Source organism: Cebidichthys violaceus, unplaced genomic scaffold, assembly GCF_023349555.1.
Source record: "Cebidichthys violaceus isolate CVI_PGR_0920_01 unplaced genomic scaffold, fCebVio1.0.p SCAF_78, whole genome shotgun sequence".
Lineage (NCBI taxonomy): Eukaryota > Metazoa > Chordata > Actinopteri > Perciformes > Stichaeidae > Cebidichthys > Cebidichthys violaceus.
Window position 1 is genome coordinate 878,686 of NW_027176962.1, and position 20,420 is coordinate 899,105.

Consider the following 20,420-nt stretch of genomic DNA (forward strand, 5'->3'; position numbering starts at 1 on the left):
CCCCTAACTACCTCCAATCACCGCTCCCAGCGAGCCCCTCAATGAGCCGGAATTCCTTCTCTCTTATCTCATTCATCTGTTTTACCGTCACAGCTCAGGGCCTTGACCAACTTTCAGTATTCTAGGAATGCTGATGCGCTGCCTTACAAGTACGCTGGCACTAAAAATAGAAATGTACAGGGATCACACAGTGTTTTGTCACTCCTACGACTATTATCAGGATAATTGTTTTATAAATGCGTGTAAATGAGTCCGGCTAATACAGGCCTACACTCAGACTCAGAAGGTTAGGCCACAGGACAACACTATAAGCACTACATGTACTTATACACTTCAAGCCCTCTAAGAAGTACAAGTTAAAAGAAAATATCGACATCGGGAAAAACTGGGAAACACAGCACATTTTCTTGCTCTTAGAATAACTTTTATTTATTTTACTTTACAAAGAGGTCTCCACCAAAGCTCTCGGTTACTGAATCAATATTCAAATACAAACAATCTGTGAATAATCTATTCAGACAGTGGGCTAAGTGTTTGACAGGGGAGGTCAGAAAAGTACCAATGATTCTCTGGCAATAATATATTTTTTTTGTTTTTGTTGTCCAAACATTGGATTAACACACATACTGTATCAGGTCAGAAATGGCAATGATTAAAATGTGCAATACAACCAACAATGGCAGTCTTTAACAATGTCTTTTTTGGCCTCTGGCGTCAGAGTGGAGGAGCACTTGTTGACACCACAGCTATTTGCATGGAGTGATGTCATCACTGCCAAAGTCCCCTGGCCAGCCGAGGATGACACTAACATAATGGCATGACCTGTGGTGAAGATGTAGGCTGGAATGAGTGGGGGAAATGTGTTGCTGCCGTAGGCATAAACACACGCACACACACACGCACAGACACACACACACACACACACGCACGCACACAAACTGAGTTTTGGAATGATGGCAGGGGGTGGGTCACATTTGGAGTTATTCTAGGAGTAGGCTATGATGACTACTTATCCCAGGGGACTGTTGAACTCTTCATTAAGAAGAGGCTTTTTGAAGGGCACTCTGGGTCTTCTTGACACATGCTGTAATGGTGGGTAGAGAGAAAATAATGGCAGCAAGATGTGGCGGAAAAGATATATACTTGGCATTGGATATCATTCAGCTGGCACTGAGCGCAGTGTTATGTTCTGTGTACTCATATGGGTTTCAGCAGGCTGCCTGTGGGTCTTCCTGGTGCTTTTCTTGTCAACTAAGGGCAGGTGCAAAGTTAAGAAGATAAACACTGCTCTCTAGTGGGGATACAGTATATAAACAGAGAAAAGGGGCATTTAAGAGCTTCGGCACTCACAAAATACAATCATCAAAGCAAAAACATGAAGAAATATAGAACTTTTTTTTTTTGTGAAAATCTACAGATGCATCATCCATAAGTTAATATAACATCAAATAGTATCTGTTTAGAGCCCAACAAGAAAAACTGAAATTTTACAATGGGACAAGTGTTGACAAAGCCTCGAAGTGATCTATCTGGATCAAATCTCATCAGGTGTCCCCAACAGCGGGAACTGTAATACTGATCGCTGCATACTACAGCATTTGACGGTTGAGTATAATACCACATTCGGTAATATTACCGGCCTGATTTTTAGAATTGTCTGATCAGAGCCAGTGACAAAAAAAATGATCAGTTAAACTGTCATGTGACATGAATGTTCAGGGTTTTAAACATACATAACACTTGGTGCTAAAAGTGATTCAAATTCTGATATTCTATCAAAGTTTTGGCAGATCAGGTGAAAGGTGAGGGACCAACGCCATCACAGACCATCTCAGCTACTGTGTATAGGTGTCCACTCATATATTTGTTTTAGAGGAGGCAGAGGGAGCATCCTTTCTCCTCAGAGATCGAGTTATTCTGCTCAGTTGTCTGTCTTAACGGCCTAGCCGCTCTCTCCACACAGTGTATAAACTGCCCGATGATAAAGTCTTAACCTCAGCAAAATTTCTCTCCTCCCTTGAAGGAAGTGAGCAGAGTAGGGAATCACAGGCAATCAGTTGTGAAGAGCCTCAGAACTATGTTAAAGTGTACCGTATTTAGATTGGGCCGGCGAGGTGGAGAAGGGTGTACCATATTCCTGGCTGTCGGTCCAAAAAATAAAAAAAAGCTCCTGAAGTCTGAACCCCCGTCGGCCAGGTAACCCAAAACCTGGAGTGGGGAGTCAGCGTGGGATATGGGGAGAGGAACAATGTGGCTCTTTGTGCAAGCCGGGCAGGGAAAACAAACCGTTTCCCCTGGAAAGAGATCATGTTCAGGCTCCATCTGAGAAGACCACACAAGGCTGATCAGAGCCCTGTCTTCTGTTTGGAGCAAGGAGAGGAGGAGGAGGAGGAGGAGGAGGAAGAGGAGCGCATCTGGGCAGCCACACAATACACACACACACACAGACACACTTGAGGGCAATGTCAGACAGGGAGAAGATCTGAGACGCTCAAGCGCTCACTGAACACAACATAACACACTAGCCAGCAATACTCTTTGGTCCAAGACAAAATGTGTGACTGTGTTGTGTTCTTCCCCCACGGTGACTTGTGGTAATATGGCCATCTGGACTGCTTCCTGGGTTGGCACCCTGCTGGTCTACAGGCAGAGCAGCACTCTGGTGGGCTGACAGGCTGAGGGACAGCCTGGAGGTTGTTAGCACTGGCGTTGTCCACAAGAGGGCGTGGCACTGAATCTGGCACCGCCATACAGTGTTAAACAGGGCGTCTGTTCATTAGGTTCAGAGAGAGGGAGAGCAAAAAAAAAAAAGAAAGAAGAGAGAAGACGAAAAAGTGGTGAGATGTTATAGATTCTGGGCTGATTTTAATTTCCATTTCTAGGATATCGTATATCAACCTCTCCTGCTCTGGACACTCATTCCTTAATCCAGCTATTCTAAATGAACACTGAGAATGAGGCTTTTAGTCGTGTCGACACTCAGATAACTGTCGCACGGGGCGCAATCAAACCAAGAACATCTGGCCTCTTTCTCTCTCACACAGACTTTCATTCAAACGCACACATATTAAACGTAAACAGACGCACACTCTCATGTAAGGGCCAAACCAGGGTTCTGTACTCCCTCTGTCCCATAGCGTTTTAGTTTCAAACGCTCAGCGAATACCCATGTGGTGGGATCGGATTACACGGGGCTATAAAATATCCCAAATAAAGACAAGGAAAACTGAGACGAAAAAACGGGCTGTTTCCTAAGGTGAAATCCTCCCATTGGCTGCCGATTCTGTCAGAGTGGGATACGATTGTAAAGACTTTTAGGAGTGGAGACAATGGAACAGGACAGCAATGTTCGGCTCATAGCATAGAGGTGGCGAGCTAAAGTCATTCGCATACGGCAGCCAGCTCCCATTACACACAACGCAGGGCCATAAATCCGTCTGCACGACACAAGCAGCATGCTGTGATTTCATATGTATTGGTTACTAAGGGGACGCATGAAACCACAACAACTGACTGAAGAGTTAAAGTGGGAACTCATTTTGTGAAACGGAATCTTGTAACTAAATCATTTGTGGTATAAGAAAAAGGTTTATGCTGTGCTTTCTCTTTCATCAGCCATCGTTTTTAAACAGAATTATTACGCTTAGGAGAAATCAGGCCAGTTGAAATCTAAACCATCTCTGTAATATCAGCAGATTAATCTCAGGACATAAAGTAAAATGGTAACAGGATCTCGAAATGGCAAGATACTGGCGGACGTGGACTACGGGTGTGTGTTACAGCTATTTGGACTACCAATCGGGTAAGTGAAATCAAGAGGCCCTTTGATTGGTCCAAAGTAAAGAGGATTTTCTGCTGTACTCTAACATCAACATCTGGTTGGCAGGGGACGGCGGTGGTGAATGAAGAGAGGGAAAAGGATTGAAAGGGGAGAGAGGGGAGTGCACTCGGGCCCGAGACCAGCCGAAGCCAGAACAGGGTGTCATTATCACATGCGTAATCGAAACACTCTTTTCTAGTGAAGCCCTAGAGCTCTGTCACAGCTGAGGGCTGGCTCTCATATTCACAGCGCCTTATAGTCTACCTGACAATCACCTCTGTCTCTACAGTGACCTCAGAAACATGTCTGCTCTGCCTCACCGTTCATTCTGCAAGAAGCTAGAGTTTGACTTTGGGGTCACACTTAATCAACCTCACTTGATCTGTCTCTCTGTCTGGCTGTCAGGTTGGACAGAGCATCCCATAGCCTCAGTGTCACGATTTTGATTTAGCAGCAGCCATTTGTCCTTCACCTACCACCTTGTCATACATTGCAATCTGCTCTGGATGCATCAGCTAATTAGTAAAAATGTAAAAAAAATCTCTCCCTCCCTCTTAAACAGACACATACTCGCATATCTTGGCAAAACTGAGCCTACAAAACAGGCTGCATTGCAAACAAAGCATTGTGACTTGTGACTGTCAGGTTGTGGTGAAGTGATTGCCTTTCAAAGTGACTCTCGCTGCCTGTGCCCTCCACCTCCTTCCCCTGTTGTAACCTTAGAGCCCAGAGGAGTGCCAGGTTACTGGGATTCTCTCTCTTTGGCGCCATGCTGTTTAGTGACCACGGCCATACTGTGAGACCTGTTATTAAGCTTGCCCTGTCTATGTGTGAATGTGTGTATGTGCACATTTTCCAATCCCTAGTCAAATTGCATTTTAAAGTAATTGTGTTTAATTTAACCAACTTGCCATCATCATCAACCATCACCAAATGTATGTACCTGACAATCTCTGAAATGCAGTAAATCCCACCCATGGGCTGCTTGTGGCATGTCTTCTGTGGATAGTTGAGTAAGACAACGTGGTACAGTAGTTCTCACCTTTCTTCCAATGTACAACTCAGTAATATCAGATAGGACAGCTAGTGAAAGCAATGCTATCTATACTTTGCCTTGTAAAATAATCTCTCACCTCCATCCTCTACTTATTCTGATCACGGATCCGTAGGCATCGCCTCTTCAGAGCCGGCTCCATGTCTCCAGCACTGGGCGTATTAGCAGGGCTCCGCAGGCTACCCTTGTCTCTGAGTTTGGGCAAGAGCAAAGGGGTGGTGGTCCCACCTGTTTTTGGCGCTGTGGGCAGAGCATAGGCATGGTCCTCATCAGGAACATGGGGGTCCTCTCCTACCTCCCCCACAACTGCTAAGGGCTCTTCTGACTGACTGACTGGGCCCTCAACCTGCACTGGGCCAACTGCAGAGCACTTGTTCTCTTTGATGGCCTCCAGCTCACTGAGTGCAGGGTCAGTGGGTGGTGCTGGTACTCTCTGGGGTAGTGAGGAGTCCGGACTTGCAGGGGCAGGTGGGGAGGACATCCCATTCGGACTGTGGTCCTGAGATTTCAGGGCAGAGGGTGTAGCATCGTACGTAGCATGGCTGCTACCTGTGGGGCTGGGTGGGTTGTGTGAAGGTGGAGTGTGGGAGTCCTGGTGGTGATAGACAGTGTCATGTGAAGGGGACTGTAGTAGAGGAGGGGTGGGTCTGATGATGTTGTAGAGCCCTGATCTGGTACCCTGCCCAGTTTCTGACTCTCCCAGCCCTGATAGGTCCACCACTCCATTGGCACTGGGCTTCACTTGGGTTCGTTGAAGAACCCTTTGTATGACTTGTCTCTCTGATTGCTGCTGCTTATAGTCTGTCAGCCCTTCTGACCCTGAGGCTGAGCAGGGGGATTTGTTGTACTGTGCTCTGGGGGAGGATGCTCCACTGTGGGGTGTGGATATTGGGGATGGGAATGGCCGCTCTGATTTAACCCAATCTGTGTTGGGGTCACATGGTGAGGGGTGACATTGAGGCAAGATTCCACCCAATTTGTTGGCTACCAATCTGCTGTCCCCTTCAGGGATCCCTGGAGTCGGTGGCCGTGTAGCCCTGGATCTACCCCAGTCTAACCCCTCTGGTACAGGCTGGATAACACCACTGTGACTTGGAGTTTCTAGGGTTGCTTTAGAGGGGACTGGAATGGGGATAGGAATGGGTATAGGGACAGGAAGGGGAACAATAATGGGATAAGGCACCAGGATGGTGGGATGGGGCAGGAGAGGACTAAAGGACGGAATACCATAGTTCATGATGGGAGGCATTGGGACAGGACCTCTATGCATCATGTTCAGAGAAGGGGAGTGCAAGCCAGGGAAGTAGGCTCCTGGGAAGGGATGCATCATCCCAGGGGGATTCATGGAAGAGGTCGGGGGCTGCAGGTGAGGAGAGTGAGGAGGTCTGTGGATAGGGCTTGAAGGGGGGCCTGGGTGTCTGGGAGGGTTGCCAAGGGGGCTTTTCAGGCCCTGAGCATGAAGAGGAGGTCTGATGAAGGGCATGGGCATTTGAGGTACCGGCTGATGTTCCAAAGGGAGGCGAGGACGTGGTGGAGGATGAAGGGGAGCAGGGTGGGGGGACACCTCCAGAGCAGGGTGAGGAGGCTGGATAGGTCTCTCTAGGGTCCTCAGCCCAGGGATAGGGATCTTGGAATTAGAAGAGGATGTCTCTGAGGGGGACATGGAGGTGGATTCTGCCGATCCATAGTTTGGCGTAGGCCCTCTAGGGGAAAGGTTTCGATGACGAGCTTCTCCTGCACTGCTGCTGCTGCTCCAAGACTCAGGAGTGAGTAGCTTTTGCCCGGCCACAATGGTGTCCGCCCTCCCCTCCTGGCTGGTTCTGCTTGGACTGGAGCTGGTGAGAGCTGCACGGGCTTCCCGATAGAAAACATCCATCTTGTACTGATTCAGACACTTGGTGCTGCAGAACTGGAGTCGTTCCTCGCCAGATCCGAAGTCCAGGTATTCTTTAGTGTGACGGATATGCTTGCACCAATCACACACCTGTGGCACAGGGGAGAGAGACTGTGGAGGGTTATTGAAGTGACAGATCCCAGCTAAAAACTTTGTATGAATAGAAAGTCCCATGTAAAGTATTTAAAATTATACTTTACATGGGAAAACAAAAGATACATTGATAGTGTCCTCTTACTCTGACATTGCTGTTTATCTTTAACACCAGTCTGGGCGAGTCCTCTGTATGGGGGTGCTGAGGAGATCTTTCACCGTGGAGGTCTTCATCTCTGGCCTGACAGGGGAAAACCACAGTGTGACATAAACCATTGTTGTCAGATCTGAGTTCATCCTACTTTTGATGGATTCCCTCTCCAATTCATGATGATGAAGCAGCAGTTGCTTTAAATCAATATGCTACACTGGAATCATTCTGTGGTCATTTAACCAAATTTGAAACTTCTTACATAAGTGCAGAAAATAGCTTCTAATAAACCGCCTTGTCATCAAAGTTAGAAGCAGTTTAAACTTCATGCATGCCACCAAACCCTAAAGGTCAACAAAGGGAAATCACTGTGTTGTGATATATATATGATTCTACAACCGAGTATGGAGATAATGCAGGTGATGTATTGTCATATAATTAATGGCCTTGCCAGTATTAATATAGGAAATTCCTCTTGATTCATGTAAGCTGATCTGCTGTCGATCTGAGTGCTCCCCCATCTCTGTAACCCATTGAGTCGTGTTGAGTTACGAAACATGAGGCAGCTGAAGGTAAGGTATGCACTGAAAGTGGACACCTCGCCCCAGGCCTCCTGGCCTTCCTCTCAGACAAGCAGCAACAAGCCAACGGCAATGCTTTTCTCCCCGCCTCCAAAGAACTAGAGGGCTTGTTGCGCAGAGTTAGTTCAGCCCTCCTTTTTGTCTCTGTTGTCGTGTGAATGAACCTACCACAGTATAAACAACAGTAAGGGTGACATGAGATATAGCTGCTTGTCACACCGCACCTCTAAAGAGGGTATATCCATGTCGTAATGGAAAGTGAAAAATCACGGCAAAGGGCATTAAAGCGGTTCTCCATAGTTGTTGCTTTCCTGTCCTCCAGACCAAAGCCACTTAATGGCCAGCCCCTCCTCCATTAACGCGAAACTGATACTAAGTGTCCTCTACAAACTTTGACCTCACTACCTCCATTCCTATACTGGGTCCTCCATAATAACTAGAAAGTGTGTTCTCAGAGATCCTCCCTTTTATAATTCCTGTAAATGAATCCATCAGTTATGACCTCGCAAGATCAGGAGTATCTGTTTCTGAAGGTCTGTTTACCTGCCAGAAAACACTTGATGCCTGGGTCTCCTGTGTATGGAGAGTGACACCCATGGCACAAACTCTGACCATATAAAGTACTTGTATGTGTGAGTGCATTTATGTGTGAGAATCTACTGCACACAACATTCAAATATATAAAAGCAGATCTACAGATCATTCACAATATAGATACTGGGATTTCTAACATCTCAACAACAAGGTACAACAAGCCCCACCTAAATGTTTACGACCACCAAACAGTGATGCTGATATGTATTTCATACATTTTTAGTTGAACACTTACCTTATTGCGTTTGAAGTAGGCCCGTCTGCAGGCGGCAAAACACTTCTCACTGCAGAAGCTCTTGAGCTCTGAACCCATGCATAGAGAGTAGCGTTTTACTCCTTCCTTCTGGCACCAAACGCACACTATCTGCACATTCTGTACATCTTCCACTACAGGGGAAAAGCAGAGAAAAAGTTTGAGGAATTAATGAGCTTGCAAAAGTCTCACTAACCAGCTTTTCTGCAACAGCTCAGTTCCAATATTATTTCAGGAGAGCGAGAGATCCTGTTGCACCCGTGTTATTCCTTATTATCTGCACTACTGCTTTGTACAGTCCGTAAGGTATACGGACCCTGACACAGAATACATGTTTGAATTGTTTTGAGTCTAATTGAAATGAAACAATGACTAAACTTTCAAAATTGTTTCGGACCCGATAGGCTGAAGTACGCTGTCAAAACAACAGAAGAATATGTTACTGCTCAGTACATCAAGGTCAGGCTATAGAGCATCAACATCAATTTATTTGAATAAAGTGAGCCGACCCAATTTCAGAGTGGAATCTCAGAGAATTGTTTTTTACATACAGCAATAATAACTTGACTGAAAAACTCAACAGATAAATTCAGGTATTGCTATTTTTCCAGCCTTTTTATATTCAGTAATTTGCTATTATTTAACATTTTAATACTATATGTAACAGTATGAGTCACTGGAGGGACAATACATAAAACAACAATTTTGACTGTCTACATGACTACATGTAAACACAACACAAGTCATGGATTATGTGTGAATCTGGGGGGCAGCATTGCAATAAGATCAAATGATAACACTCAATGGAAGCCCACTACCTGCTGATGGCTTTATAAGGGGTACAATGACGGGGGTAGTCTTCTGCTCCTTCGAGGTGATTAGGGATGAACTTGTTGAGGAAGAGGAGGGTGAAGAAGAGGGGACACTGGAGGACTCTCTCGCTCCACTTTTCAGTGCGAGGACCGAGTGCCCGACTTTGGTGTCCAAGCTCTTGGGTTTTGGCAATGAGTTCTCTGAAAGACATAATCATGATTGAATGCTCGTGATTTTTCATGTAAAAGAATAGCACAGCATAGCTTAAATGATACTGTAATAACCGTCGCACTCATAACAATGTCCAACACCGATTATTAGTACAGTCGTGTTGAGATACAATAGATGTATCTAAATGGATGAAACTTCAGACGAGTATGCCTTGCAAATATGAACAGTGACTCCGTGTCTGCACTGAATCCTGCAGAACCTGTTAGAACAGCGGAGTCTTCTTGAATTTCCACTAACGGTGAACAGTCGACAGCTGCCCTCACCTTTTAGCACAGACACGTGCTGACGTCTCTCTCTGTAGTTTCTGATCTCGTTGGCCTCCGAGTCTCTGAGGTCTACCTTGTCGTAGCCGTACCATCCCAGCAGCTCGTTCATGGTGCTTTCTGCAAACGTCTGATTGAGAAGAAGAGGAAAAGAAATCCCTGATTAACCTTCTAAGTAAAGGGATAGGGTAACGGACCCTAAGCCTGCCTGCAAATGGGAAATTGTGACCGTACATCTTAGGGTTGTTAGTGGAACTTTTTATCCTATGTTAAACATAATCAGACCTTCCTACTCTGAATCAATGCAAGGGATTCTTTCTCGGCCTCAGCCCAGTCGGGGAAACGAATATGGGCACAGTGGAGTACAGTATGACGCTTTTTCCATGATGTATTCAAGTTGTTTACTCTTGCTAAATCTGAGACGGAAAGGTTTAAAACCTAACACCAGTGTGAAATCTATGAATCATCCTTTGTTTATCTCTTTTAATTGGAAAAAAGAGGGAGAAAAGAAAACTGTTCCCCACAGATGGGATGTGTGGTCTCCCTTTTTTTTTTTATTACGACCAGATGAAAAAAAAACAAAAAAACCCCACAAAGGTTTCTCTCTTTATCCACCCACCTCTCTCTGTGGCTTTGGGAGAACCGGATTGGAGGAGAAACCTGATCCGGAACGGGCAGAAATCAGAGCGGGACACCCTACACCACAGCGAGGTCCCACGGTTCTCGGAAATGCCCCACTCCTCTCCCTTCGTCTCCCTCCAGTGTCCACCACTCTCGCTCTCTCTTCTCCCCAGCTTTCCCTGTCCCTCCCCTTGACTCTCTTTCTCTCCTCTGCCCCCCCCCCCCCCCCCCCCCACCTCCCATCTTCACCATCCTCCCCTCCACCCCAGCACCTTCCAGCCCTGACACCCGACACAGCCCTGGCTCTCAGGTTTCACCCTTTTCCAGCACAGCCAGTCTGCTGTGGTGGTGTTGTAGTGCTGTGGTACTGACTGCACATTCTTTCCCCTGCTTTCCTCACTCCGACCTCTGCTCTGGTCTAGGGCCTCAGAGAAATGGATCTCTCCCTTGCTTGCTCACTTTCTGCTGTGTACGTGTGTGTGTGTGTGTATGGGAGAGTGTGTGGGTGAGTGCAAGCAGCGGTATCATATCCAGCTAAATATGCCTAACGATGATTAAAGTTAAGTATCCGGTGTCTGGTGCTGCGCTCGGGTCTGACGTGGAGGGAGTAGGTCCGAATGTGGTGTTGAAACAGATGTATTACAGAGACAACACGAGGCTGGACTTCAGCTGAGCTAGAAATCAGATTGCCTGCCTTTCCTGTCTGTCTATTTTTTCTCACCCTTTCCTCGCCCTTTCACCATTTGACTGATTTCAAATGGTGGACATTGGTTTTACCTTACAATTCAAGTCTTGCGTGTTTCCCATCACATCTAATTTGGATATTTTCTCCTCTACGCATACAGTTGTTATTTGCTCTTTTCTGTTTTCCTGTTAATGAAAGACGGGCAAATTTTTTTTAACCAAACCCCTCCGCTTCCCACAATGTTGTTTTTGTTTCTTTTTGGCAGTTCAGACAAACATCTGCTTTGTGAGAGTGACAAGCCATATCCCAAACCACAGAGAGAGCTGCAGCCAAAGGCAACAAACCGGGGCCGACCCTGAGATTCAGCCCAGGCCGGCTCACATCAAGCGGGGGATAGCATTTCACATGTTTTGATTAAAATTAGTTAAGTTGTAACACTACACCTCCCCTGGATATCAAACGCTACAATCCAAACCACTTACACAAAAAGAGCACATTTCCTCTCTCACGAAAGGCCAGAATCTCCCCCCCCACCCCCCCTTCTGAAACAACTTGCTTGTCTTTTTAGATTTCTGACCTCCTGCTTGAAGGAGCTTCAGATATCCCTTACCACCACAGTCAAAACTCCCAAATAGCCTCTGTCCAAACCCAAATAAAGCAGACAATCCATGGATTAGTTTCCATGTAGTAATAGTCTCATAATGGTGGGAGAGAATCATATCTGTTACTGTTATTTAACCTTTAAAGCAAGAAACAGAGGAGAGATTCTTAAGAGGCATTCCCCAATGAGCATTATCTCTGAATAGGAACTTTATTTTGGTGTGAAATGTACATCCTTTAAAATTGTGTGATAACACTTCAGTAGAAGGTATTGGCTATTTAAATGATATAAATTCCCTCTCTCTTTTTGGAAGGCATAAAGGCAAGCCTCTGTGGTGCAGCAAGTGTGCGCACCGCAAGAGCGGGGAAGAGGTGACGCACATCTGGATCTCCGCTAGACATTATGGTGTGCGCGTCCGGCCACAGCTGGCCCGACTATGGCGTCCCTAGTAAAGGCAAAGGCCAAAACTCTTATTTACAGAGAACGTAATTAAAACGCCCCGTATCTCTGTGTGACATTTTGAGTTTATATTCATATGGCATGATTCGCTATTGTACTCCAAGGGGGTGCAAACTTGGAAGATCTCTTTGACTTTTCCTAAATATGTCACAAAAGGATCTTCATGACGTCTGATTGTTTGAATAACAATGGGAGCATTCACAGAACACAAACACTACAGTATGTGTCTGATTACTCCATTGATCTGTGCACAGTTGCCTCTCTCTCTCTCTCTCTCTCTCTCTCTCTCTCTCTCTCTCTCTCTCTCTCTCTCTCTCTCTGTCTGCCCTGCGTAGGAAGACGTTGTGCGCGTACAGAAGTTATCACTCGGTCAATAACACGTCTCACTTGATAAAAACTACAGTGCCACAACAAACTCACTCTCACCTTCATCTCCTGGTTGATCTCTCTCTTTACGGGGTGAGCAGGTTTCCTGCTGCGCTTATTTTCCGGTGGTCTCCCTTTCTCCATCTCTGGCATAGTCCTGGTCGGGCTGGATCCGACCTGGATCACTGTTGGTTGTCAGCTGCAGGGTTTTTTCAGCAGAGAAGCTCAGAATGAAAGCTGTCACTCCCGGTGACAGCGGCTGTCATGCCCGGACGCCTGAGTCCCTCATCTGGGGCTTCACACCATTCGAGTCAACTGAACATGCGTGCGCTCCGGGCTGGAGGCTCCTCCGCCGAACAATCCTAACTCTCTCTTCTCCAACACTGTCAAGTATTTGCAGGTAACAAAGATAAGACTTCCGGTTGGAACTTTCAGAGTAAATTCTTAATTTCACCCTAAAGTAACGTGTTGGACAACCAAGAGTGATAATCAATAACTTAATAATGTCATGTTTTTGGTGTTATTATGAATTAAACCAAATGAAAAAGGACTTATTGTCAACATGCTTAATAACGTAAAACTTTAGAAAAAAACAAAACATGTGTTGATGTCAGATAATAACCCCAGGTTAAGTCCAATTGACAACAAACAGGTCTCTGATCACTAACTCAGCGGAATTCACTCATTTTCATATCACTTGAATTCTGCGGCATTTGTAAAAGGCTAATGCAAAATGGAATAACAAAAACGAAACACAACATATTTGAGGAATTACCATAAACAACACCACACTCCGTCCAAACAAGTTGCCAGCTAATGAAAAAAAATGCTCCATTTGATTGTATTTGACTGAAACAAAGCAGAATATTTGATAGCCTTAAACCAAGTCCATGTCGGTAGCTATACACAAGAAAGTAACGCACATCTTACGAAATAAAATCGAGCATGTTTGGATCTTTTGTTTGTGTCTAAATAAAGTCTGCAGCGTTCTGACGTCCTTTTGACGCGGCGCACGTTGTGCTTTTATTGTGAAAACAAATTCGCCTAGTTTCCGGTACAGTTCGTGCTCTTTCTGCGTAACTTGATGCTGCCCTCTCGCCCTCTCCGGATAGGGAGAGGGAGGGCCCAGTGATTTGATGTAACCCAACACCTGGCGCCCACCCTCCGAAATCTCAACAGATACATTTCATAAGGAATGCAAAGACTGCGCTTTATCTGAGGGGACACAGTACAAACACTGTCTGTAATACTCCTGTCTTAAAATAAAGAGATGAAAAGAACGCTGTGAGTTAAACGATACCATGGCAGAATGTATGGGGCTTTCTCAAATGGCATCTGTTTGATCAGCGACTGTGGGAGACAGTGTGTGTGTGTGTGTGTGTGTGTGTGTGTGTGTGTGTGTGTGTGTGTGTGTGTGTGTGTGTGTGTGTGTGTGTGTGTGTGTGCGCGCGCGCGCACTGCGTACAAAAAACATCTATAATGTCCACTTTTGGACACTTATCATATGCCCCACGGCAGGATATACATTCATGTATCAGCACATACATATTTGACCCATGTTTACTCTTAGCGTAATTATTATACCACAATTTCACTGTTTTTTTATATTAAAGCGTCCACTTTTAACTCGCATATGCTTAGTTGGCTCTACTACATCTTTGGCAGAACTTTCACTTGGTCCCTAAAGCCCATGCAGAGAGACAGACAGGTAGACAGACAGACAGACAGGCGGGACGTCAGAGCCTCTCTCCTCCCTGTCTCCAGCCGTCCTCGGTCTACTCTGGTTGGAGGAATCCAGGGACCACGGCTCGTGTAAACAGAAACCCGATCCAGTGCGCAGGGCTTGGGTTTCGCCCCCTCGTACGCCCGCTGATGATACCCGATCCGGCCCGGCTTTGGGAACAGGGCTTATCTGATGCCTCACAAAAGGCCCCTCTCTCCGGCTCTCCATAACAGCGCACATCTGGTGCCTCTGCAGGGAGCGCTGTCCCTTTAGGTTCCTCTGGGGGGTGAAGACGGGGATTAGACCGTCTCACTATTCCCTTAGCAATCCACTTACACAAATGACAGAAGACTAGAGGCAGTATTCACAGGTCTATGGTTACAATCCTCAACATCTGGACCGAATCATAAAGAATTGCCACTTTTGTGTATACTTACTTGCACGATTGTCCCTTTAAGCGATGACAGCGAAAAAAAAGTCCCTGTCCATTTCGAAGATTGTTGACAACGTTGTAGTGTGATCTTCACTGAGTGACACACCGCGTGATCTACTGTGGTTTACAGTAACGTCTTTTCACCGTTAGGGGGCGATGTCTACCCGTTGGTTTTGAATTATGGTGCCAATGAATGTAGCCGGGTGTTTTCCTCTCATCAAATTACATGCAAATAGAGTCATGATGAGTCATGTGTTTCTGGCTCAGCGACCAAATGAATTGAACTTTAGCATATGGAACTGTTTTAACTACAATTTGTATTCACATCTGATTAATAACGTTGACATCTTCCTAAACAGTAGCTACTGTAACTTATACAACAACTAAATCATATATCAAAATAAAAAAAATGTGTTTAATCATATTAAACCGTAGAGACACCCCTCTCTAATTTTTGTTTAAAATTAAATTTCTTTAAAATTCTGCCTCTGTATCTTTTTTCGTTGATGGATAATCCTGAAATTGTAAATAATAAATAAAGACTTACTTGCTGTGATACATGGATAAGCAACAGCACACGGACTACATATTGTTGTTGAATATTAACATCCACTGACTGCCAGAGCTGTTGGAATAGGTAATGTGGAATACGATATACCTGACCTGAATCTTGATAAATGCTGTTTCATTGTGTATATCTTTCATCTTTAAATCAGCATCACATTTGAATTTATGGGTAAAAAAAATAAATTAGTTTATCACAAATGTCATATTTCCATTGCAAAATCATTCTAAACTGTATGCAGACAACTTAAACTGAGTAATGTCCGCCTTTGCAAAGATAAACAGTATTTTTGTGCCGGACATGTTTGAATAACTGGTGCAATCCAGTGCTGGCCACCAGGCGTCGCTGTTGCCACACTCATAGCTGCAGCTCAACAGGTTGCGTTTACTTTTCAGTTTGTATCTTTCACTCGATTTATGTCATGTTCTCAGACAATCGAAGTCGGGGTGAGGCGACGCATTCTGCGTGGTAACAGTTCAATTAGGTAATGGCATCTCATTAATCATAAACCCAATGGTAGCCCGAACCAAGCAGCCTGCGAGTCAGTATCACCATGGCAACACCACGTTGGAGGCAGTGTAAAAAAAAAAAAAAGATGGGTGACCAGTTCGACTTCATTTGACACTAAAGTCGGTGAAAGTGGACTCTCCTCAACTGGGAGGCATTGCTGAGAATCGTGGCATTTAAACATTTGGTCGGAAAAGTGAAACGTATGTGTGACTCGGTTGAAGGAGCATGCGCACTCAGCTGACTTCCCAAATGTTTCACAACTAAATACAATTAGCCTAAAGTGTGTAATCGTTTCCGTAATCGAAGTTCCTGCGGTCAAAGCACTTTATTATAACTCTTCTCTGCACCGCTTCCGGGACTCCACGTCACAGACCCAGCTGGTATAAAAGCCTCAGTGCGATGCAGCATCCTCATTAAAGAGAAGCAGCGTCTGTGGGCAGCCTCCTCCTCCTCATCCTCCTCCTCCTCCTCCATCTGGCCAAATTACTGCAAACAAAAAAGAAAATGTCCAAAATGACGATCGTTCAGCTTGGAGTGGTTTTGTTCGCCATATGTTTATCAACACAGGTATGCTGACATGTAATCTGTAGCCATTGTTTTTAGCTTGGTTTTTGTATTTATTAGGTCATGGTTGGAATGTATTGCGTTGCCGTCAGCTGGTTATTTTTTTATTGAAATGAATTGTGTGCCGATGGGTTATTTGACTCTAAAGGTGTTTCTAGACGGGGTTCACTCGCGGGGTCTGGATTACATGCAGGCTAGACTTGGAAGCTCTCTTGGGAAATTAATATCCAGAATTCCTGTCAGTCGATCTCTAAATTGCTGTTTCTTTAATTCTTAAATACTTCAATCTTAATTCCAAGTCTTAATCTTTTTTTCACATGTATCTTTACCTCTTGATTAGCGTACACTCGGGTATTAATGATTCAGGCGCAGTGTATTATGTACCGGTGCAAAGGTGGGGAGAGAATCTAAAGTTTCTGTTCGCTGTGCTCAAGGAAACCTGATAGGCACGCGCATCAACTTAGGTCTCTCTTATCTTTTTGCGTTTCCTATGTTTTTAGAAAGTATGAGCGGTCAGAAATAACCAGTGGCAATAGTTCAAAAACATTTTAAATGATTTCTGGTGTATTGGAATATTTTTTTGCTATTGCTCATTACCTCAGTGCTTTATTGAGTTGTGGTACTATTCCCTTCCTGTAAAAGTTATCAGGTTATTTGCAATTTATGTAAAGCATCTGCTATTTATCATCAGTGTTTAGTTCCTCATGTGACATTTTAAGGTTATCACTGAAGCAGAGGCTTTGTTACAGTTTGACAGGTTTGAAACCCTCCATCCTCTTCCTCTTCTTCCTCCTCCTCCTCCTCCTCCTCCCCCTCCCCCTCCCCCTCCTCATCTACTTCGTCCAACAGGTGGTGTCCCAGAACAGCACAAACCCCACATCATGGGGAAACTCCACCTCCAACCCCAACGCCACCACAATGGCCACAGACGCCCACAGCAGTTCGGCCAACACTACCAGCCCTACCGGATCAGGCGTCTCGCTGCACGCAGGCGCCGTCTCCTTCCTGATCCCCATCGCCACGGCAGCCTCTCTCCTGCAGCGCCGCTGTTGAAGCCTCAGCGCTCCTCCTCACCTCTCATCTTATCATCCCACCCACTCCAACTTCACTCCCCCCCCCCCCCCTCCTCCCTCCTTTCACCGCACTGCACAGAGACCACAAGACTAACATGGATGGACTCCACGCCCTTTTTTTTTGTCCTCCTTAAATTCATGATAAAAATATGTATAATTCAAGACATTTCTTTCAATAAGGGGGGTTTAACCGTCACCTGAAGATCATCACCAAGACCCCCCCCCCCCTCAGCCCCTTGCATGGAATCAAAAGGAACAGCAGTTGGCCCAGCTTCCCTTTTGCCTTGCGTTTCCATAGTAACGTCATCGAATTGTGGAGACGCTCAGGGCTGCGGTTGTCATGTCACATGTCTTGATTGAAATGCGGACCACTTGAGTGTACAGAGGGGTCTATTTGTGGCTTTAAATCCACCTTGGCAATCAATATCAGAATGTTTTTTGTCTGTAAAAGTTTTTTTCAAATTTTAGTTGGGTTCTTTCATAATTTGGCTCTTCGGTCTTTTTTATTAGAATTGTCAAAGAGATGTATGTAGCAAATAAATTGCCACACGACTTGTGTCAGTTTTGCCTTGTGAGTTGCGGTCTTTTACAATGAGGGTTTGATTGACACCTTTCCCCCCTTCATCCATGGGTTAGACCCAGGGAGTGACTGTATCTGTATATTATAACCATATGGGAAGGGTTGATGTTAGATTTATATTTCCCCCCTTATAGTTTATATTTTGTATAAATGGAAATGTTGTTCTGTTTAATAGTTTGGGTATAAGATAATGGAAGAAATGACAATGTACAATAAATTATGAAAAATTATGACAGCAATTGTTTCTTTGATTCAGTTCCACTTTTGCTGAAATGTGGATTTTTCCTGTTGAAAGCAGCACTTTAAAACCAATATTTTATTAATGCCGCGTCTTTGCATGGATCTCGGTCCATAAAATCGTCCCGCCGCTCTTCGTCTGAAGGGTGTGGTGGTGTTGCATTCGTCATCACACAGCTGCCTGCCAGTCTAGACGGGCGACCGCTGAGCTGCAGGCCAGAGATGGACTCAGCATTCCCCGATGCCTCCACTGATCTCTGGATTAGTGCCAGAGCAGCACTGACTGGATATGAAGCAGCACCAGCCTCCATGGTATTCTAGTGATGCTCGAAGCCTGAACAAGCCATGCTTGCATTCAGATTATGCTCTTTTTTTAACCAAGAGGAGAGAAGCTGTTAGCGTGAAGAAACCTGTTGTTTCAGTTCAAAGTTTGACTGCCATTATTTATGACTTTGAATTACTGTGAAGCGTTAAGATGAGTTTAAAGAGCCCTCGAGGGAACGCAAGGTCCTGTTTGATTATGCGTTCAAACAAGTTTGTCTTTTTGCTGTTACTCCACAGACCTAAACTTTATCCCAGTGTTCAGTTCTCCAACAGCTGCAGCGCAAGGGGAATATATCTGTATATACACTAATGTCAATTAGATTAAATATGGGTCTCAAACATAATTAGGAAATATATATATTATGGGATATATAAGAGTTCATCTTAAAATATAAATTACACTATGGAAAAAAAAGTGTAATGGAGTAGTATTATTTGCCAGTATTAGAGTATTTGTAATAAAAGAAAGTACCTATTCAATTTAACATGTAGAATAATACAGACAAATAAGCGCAGTACTGTCTATCTCTTTCAGTTGATTAGATTAGTGCTTTTTTTGTCTGCTTTCTTTTTGTGATTATCTTAAACAATACTTTGTTTTGTTTGAAGTTATTTTGTTTTTTTTAGACAAGCAGTTAAGTAAAAGTCTTGAAAACTGATCAACCGAAGCAAAACTACCAAACGCACCACTGTGTCTGTGTCTGTGTGTCTGTCTGTGTGTCTGTGTGTGTGTGTGTGTGTGTGTGTGTGTGTGTGTGTGTGTGTTGGGTGATTGCTGTGATGGCAGAGTGAGTGGCGTGCAGCACCAGTAAAGCCAGCCTCATGACTCATTAGCCCTCACTATTGTCTCTCAATCCTCTCTGCACTGTTAACCTCTCCCCACATCTCCCCTCCCTTTCAACAACCCTTTTCCGGATCCATCCACTTACTGTCCTCCGTCTGGTCTGCAGGGACCGTATCGATGTGGGCTCTCAAAAAAATGACTAAGGGTTTTCTTTTCCCTAAATGCCTGTTGAAAATGAGCGTTTGTTACAACTGGAGTGTTTGACTTCTATGAGATGACAATTCAGCGAACAGTTGGTTTGATACACGCTGAGAATCAGGATCTTTTCTTCACGTTGAGAAAAACACAAATATAACATGCATGACCGAAAACACTGTACGATCTGCAATTCTAAATAATGAATTACAACATTATGTTATATGGCTGTGCCTCGGGTTATCATGCTATTTACCCCAGGTATATAGAAACACAAAATCTACAAGCAGTCTTTCCTGCATCACTAACAACCTTGTGAGTCTGGTTGTCAGCAAGTCCTGGGAGAAGTCTGGTAAGCTTTAATTCCTTTAAAAAAACAAAACAAAAAAGGCCTAGAATTATTTCATAAATAGAAAGGCTCAGCCGACTGCTTCTTTGGTATGACATGGATTGGCAATGCAATAGGCTTCTCTGCTAGCCTTTAAATAAACAACCAGAACAAGTACTGAACAGAAGGAAAGGCTTCTTTGTTCAGCCCTCAGTGTACAGAACATAATACAACTGCTTTAATTACATTGGATAGTACGATTCCATCGTATAGTATAGTACATGTATTGTATTAAATGAGGGGAAGTCAAAATACAACCAACACATTTCGATATGTATTACAATCCAACACAACGTCACGGAATACAGGTTCAACAACTCTGTGAGTGAAAAACTGAACATATATGTCGTATTTGTGCAGGGTTGTACTGTTGTATTATTATATTTAGATTTTATTTTCATCACACAATAAAGTTACAGACTTACAAACATACACAACCCACATTCAAAACCAGGTCAAAACTATAAATGACAGAGAGTCAGAGAGAAAAACAACAAGGTAGCCTTTGATTAACTACAGTCAGAATGTTTCAATCTATATCATTAAAAGAAAAGCATATGGCTAA

At 44.4% G+C, this 20,420-nt stretch overlaps 1 protein-coding gene and 1 long non-coding RNA gene across 3 annotated transcripts; one reads left to right on the forward strand and one right to left on the reverse strand.

Annotated features, from left to right (window-relative positions):
* Positions 1-408: 408 nt before the first annotated feature.
* Positions 409-14,764, reverse strand: LOC137892305 (sine oculis-binding protein homolog). 2 transcript variants are annotated; one of them, XM_068737344.1, is made up of 8 exons: positions 14,640-14,764; positions 12,540-14,481; positions 9,748-9,877; positions 9,259-9,453; positions 8,423-8,574; positions 7,007-7,102; positions 4,954-6,858; positions 409-2,769 (listed from the first exon to the last, which is right to left on the reverse strand). In XM_068737344.1, exons 2-7 carry the CDS (start codon positions 12,630-12,632, stop codon positions 4,963-4,965), a joined length of 2,562 nt encoding a protein of 853 aa, XP_068593445.1. In that variant the 5' UTR covers positions 12,633-14,481; positions 14,640-14,764; the 3' UTR covers positions 409-2,769; positions 4,954-4,962. The 2 variants fall into 2 exon arrangements, with proteins under 2 accessions (XP_068593445.1, XP_068593444.1); XM_068737343.1 differs by having other exon boundaries at positions 4,954-6,879.
* Positions 14,765-16,103: 1,339 nt separating this feature from the next.
* Positions 16,104-18,157, forward strand: LOC137892304 (uncharacterized). Its single transcript, XR_011105408.1, has 2 exons — positions 16,104-16,277; positions 17,124-18,157. It is a non-coding gene; the product is annotated as an uncharacterized lncRNA (long non-coding RNA).
* Positions 18,158-20,420: the final 2,263 nt, after the last annotated feature.

What these genes read in the sequence shown, in the direction of transcription:
- LOC137892305 (XM_068737343.1), bottom strand. Translation starts at nt 12,632, where the DNA reads ATGCCAGAGATGGAGAAAGGGAGACCACCGGAAAATAAGCGCAGCAGG. An exon ending in AGATCAACCAGGAGATGAAG is followed by an intron (nt 9,878 to 12,539) that starts GTGAGAGTGAGT and finishes CTTCTCAATCAG; the next exon opens with ACGTTTGCAGAAAGCACCAT. An exon ending in AGATAAACAGCAATGTCAGA is followed by an intron (nt 6,880 to 7,006) that starts GTAAGAGGACAC and finishes AACCCTCCACAG; the next exon opens with TCTCTCTCCCCTGTGCCACA.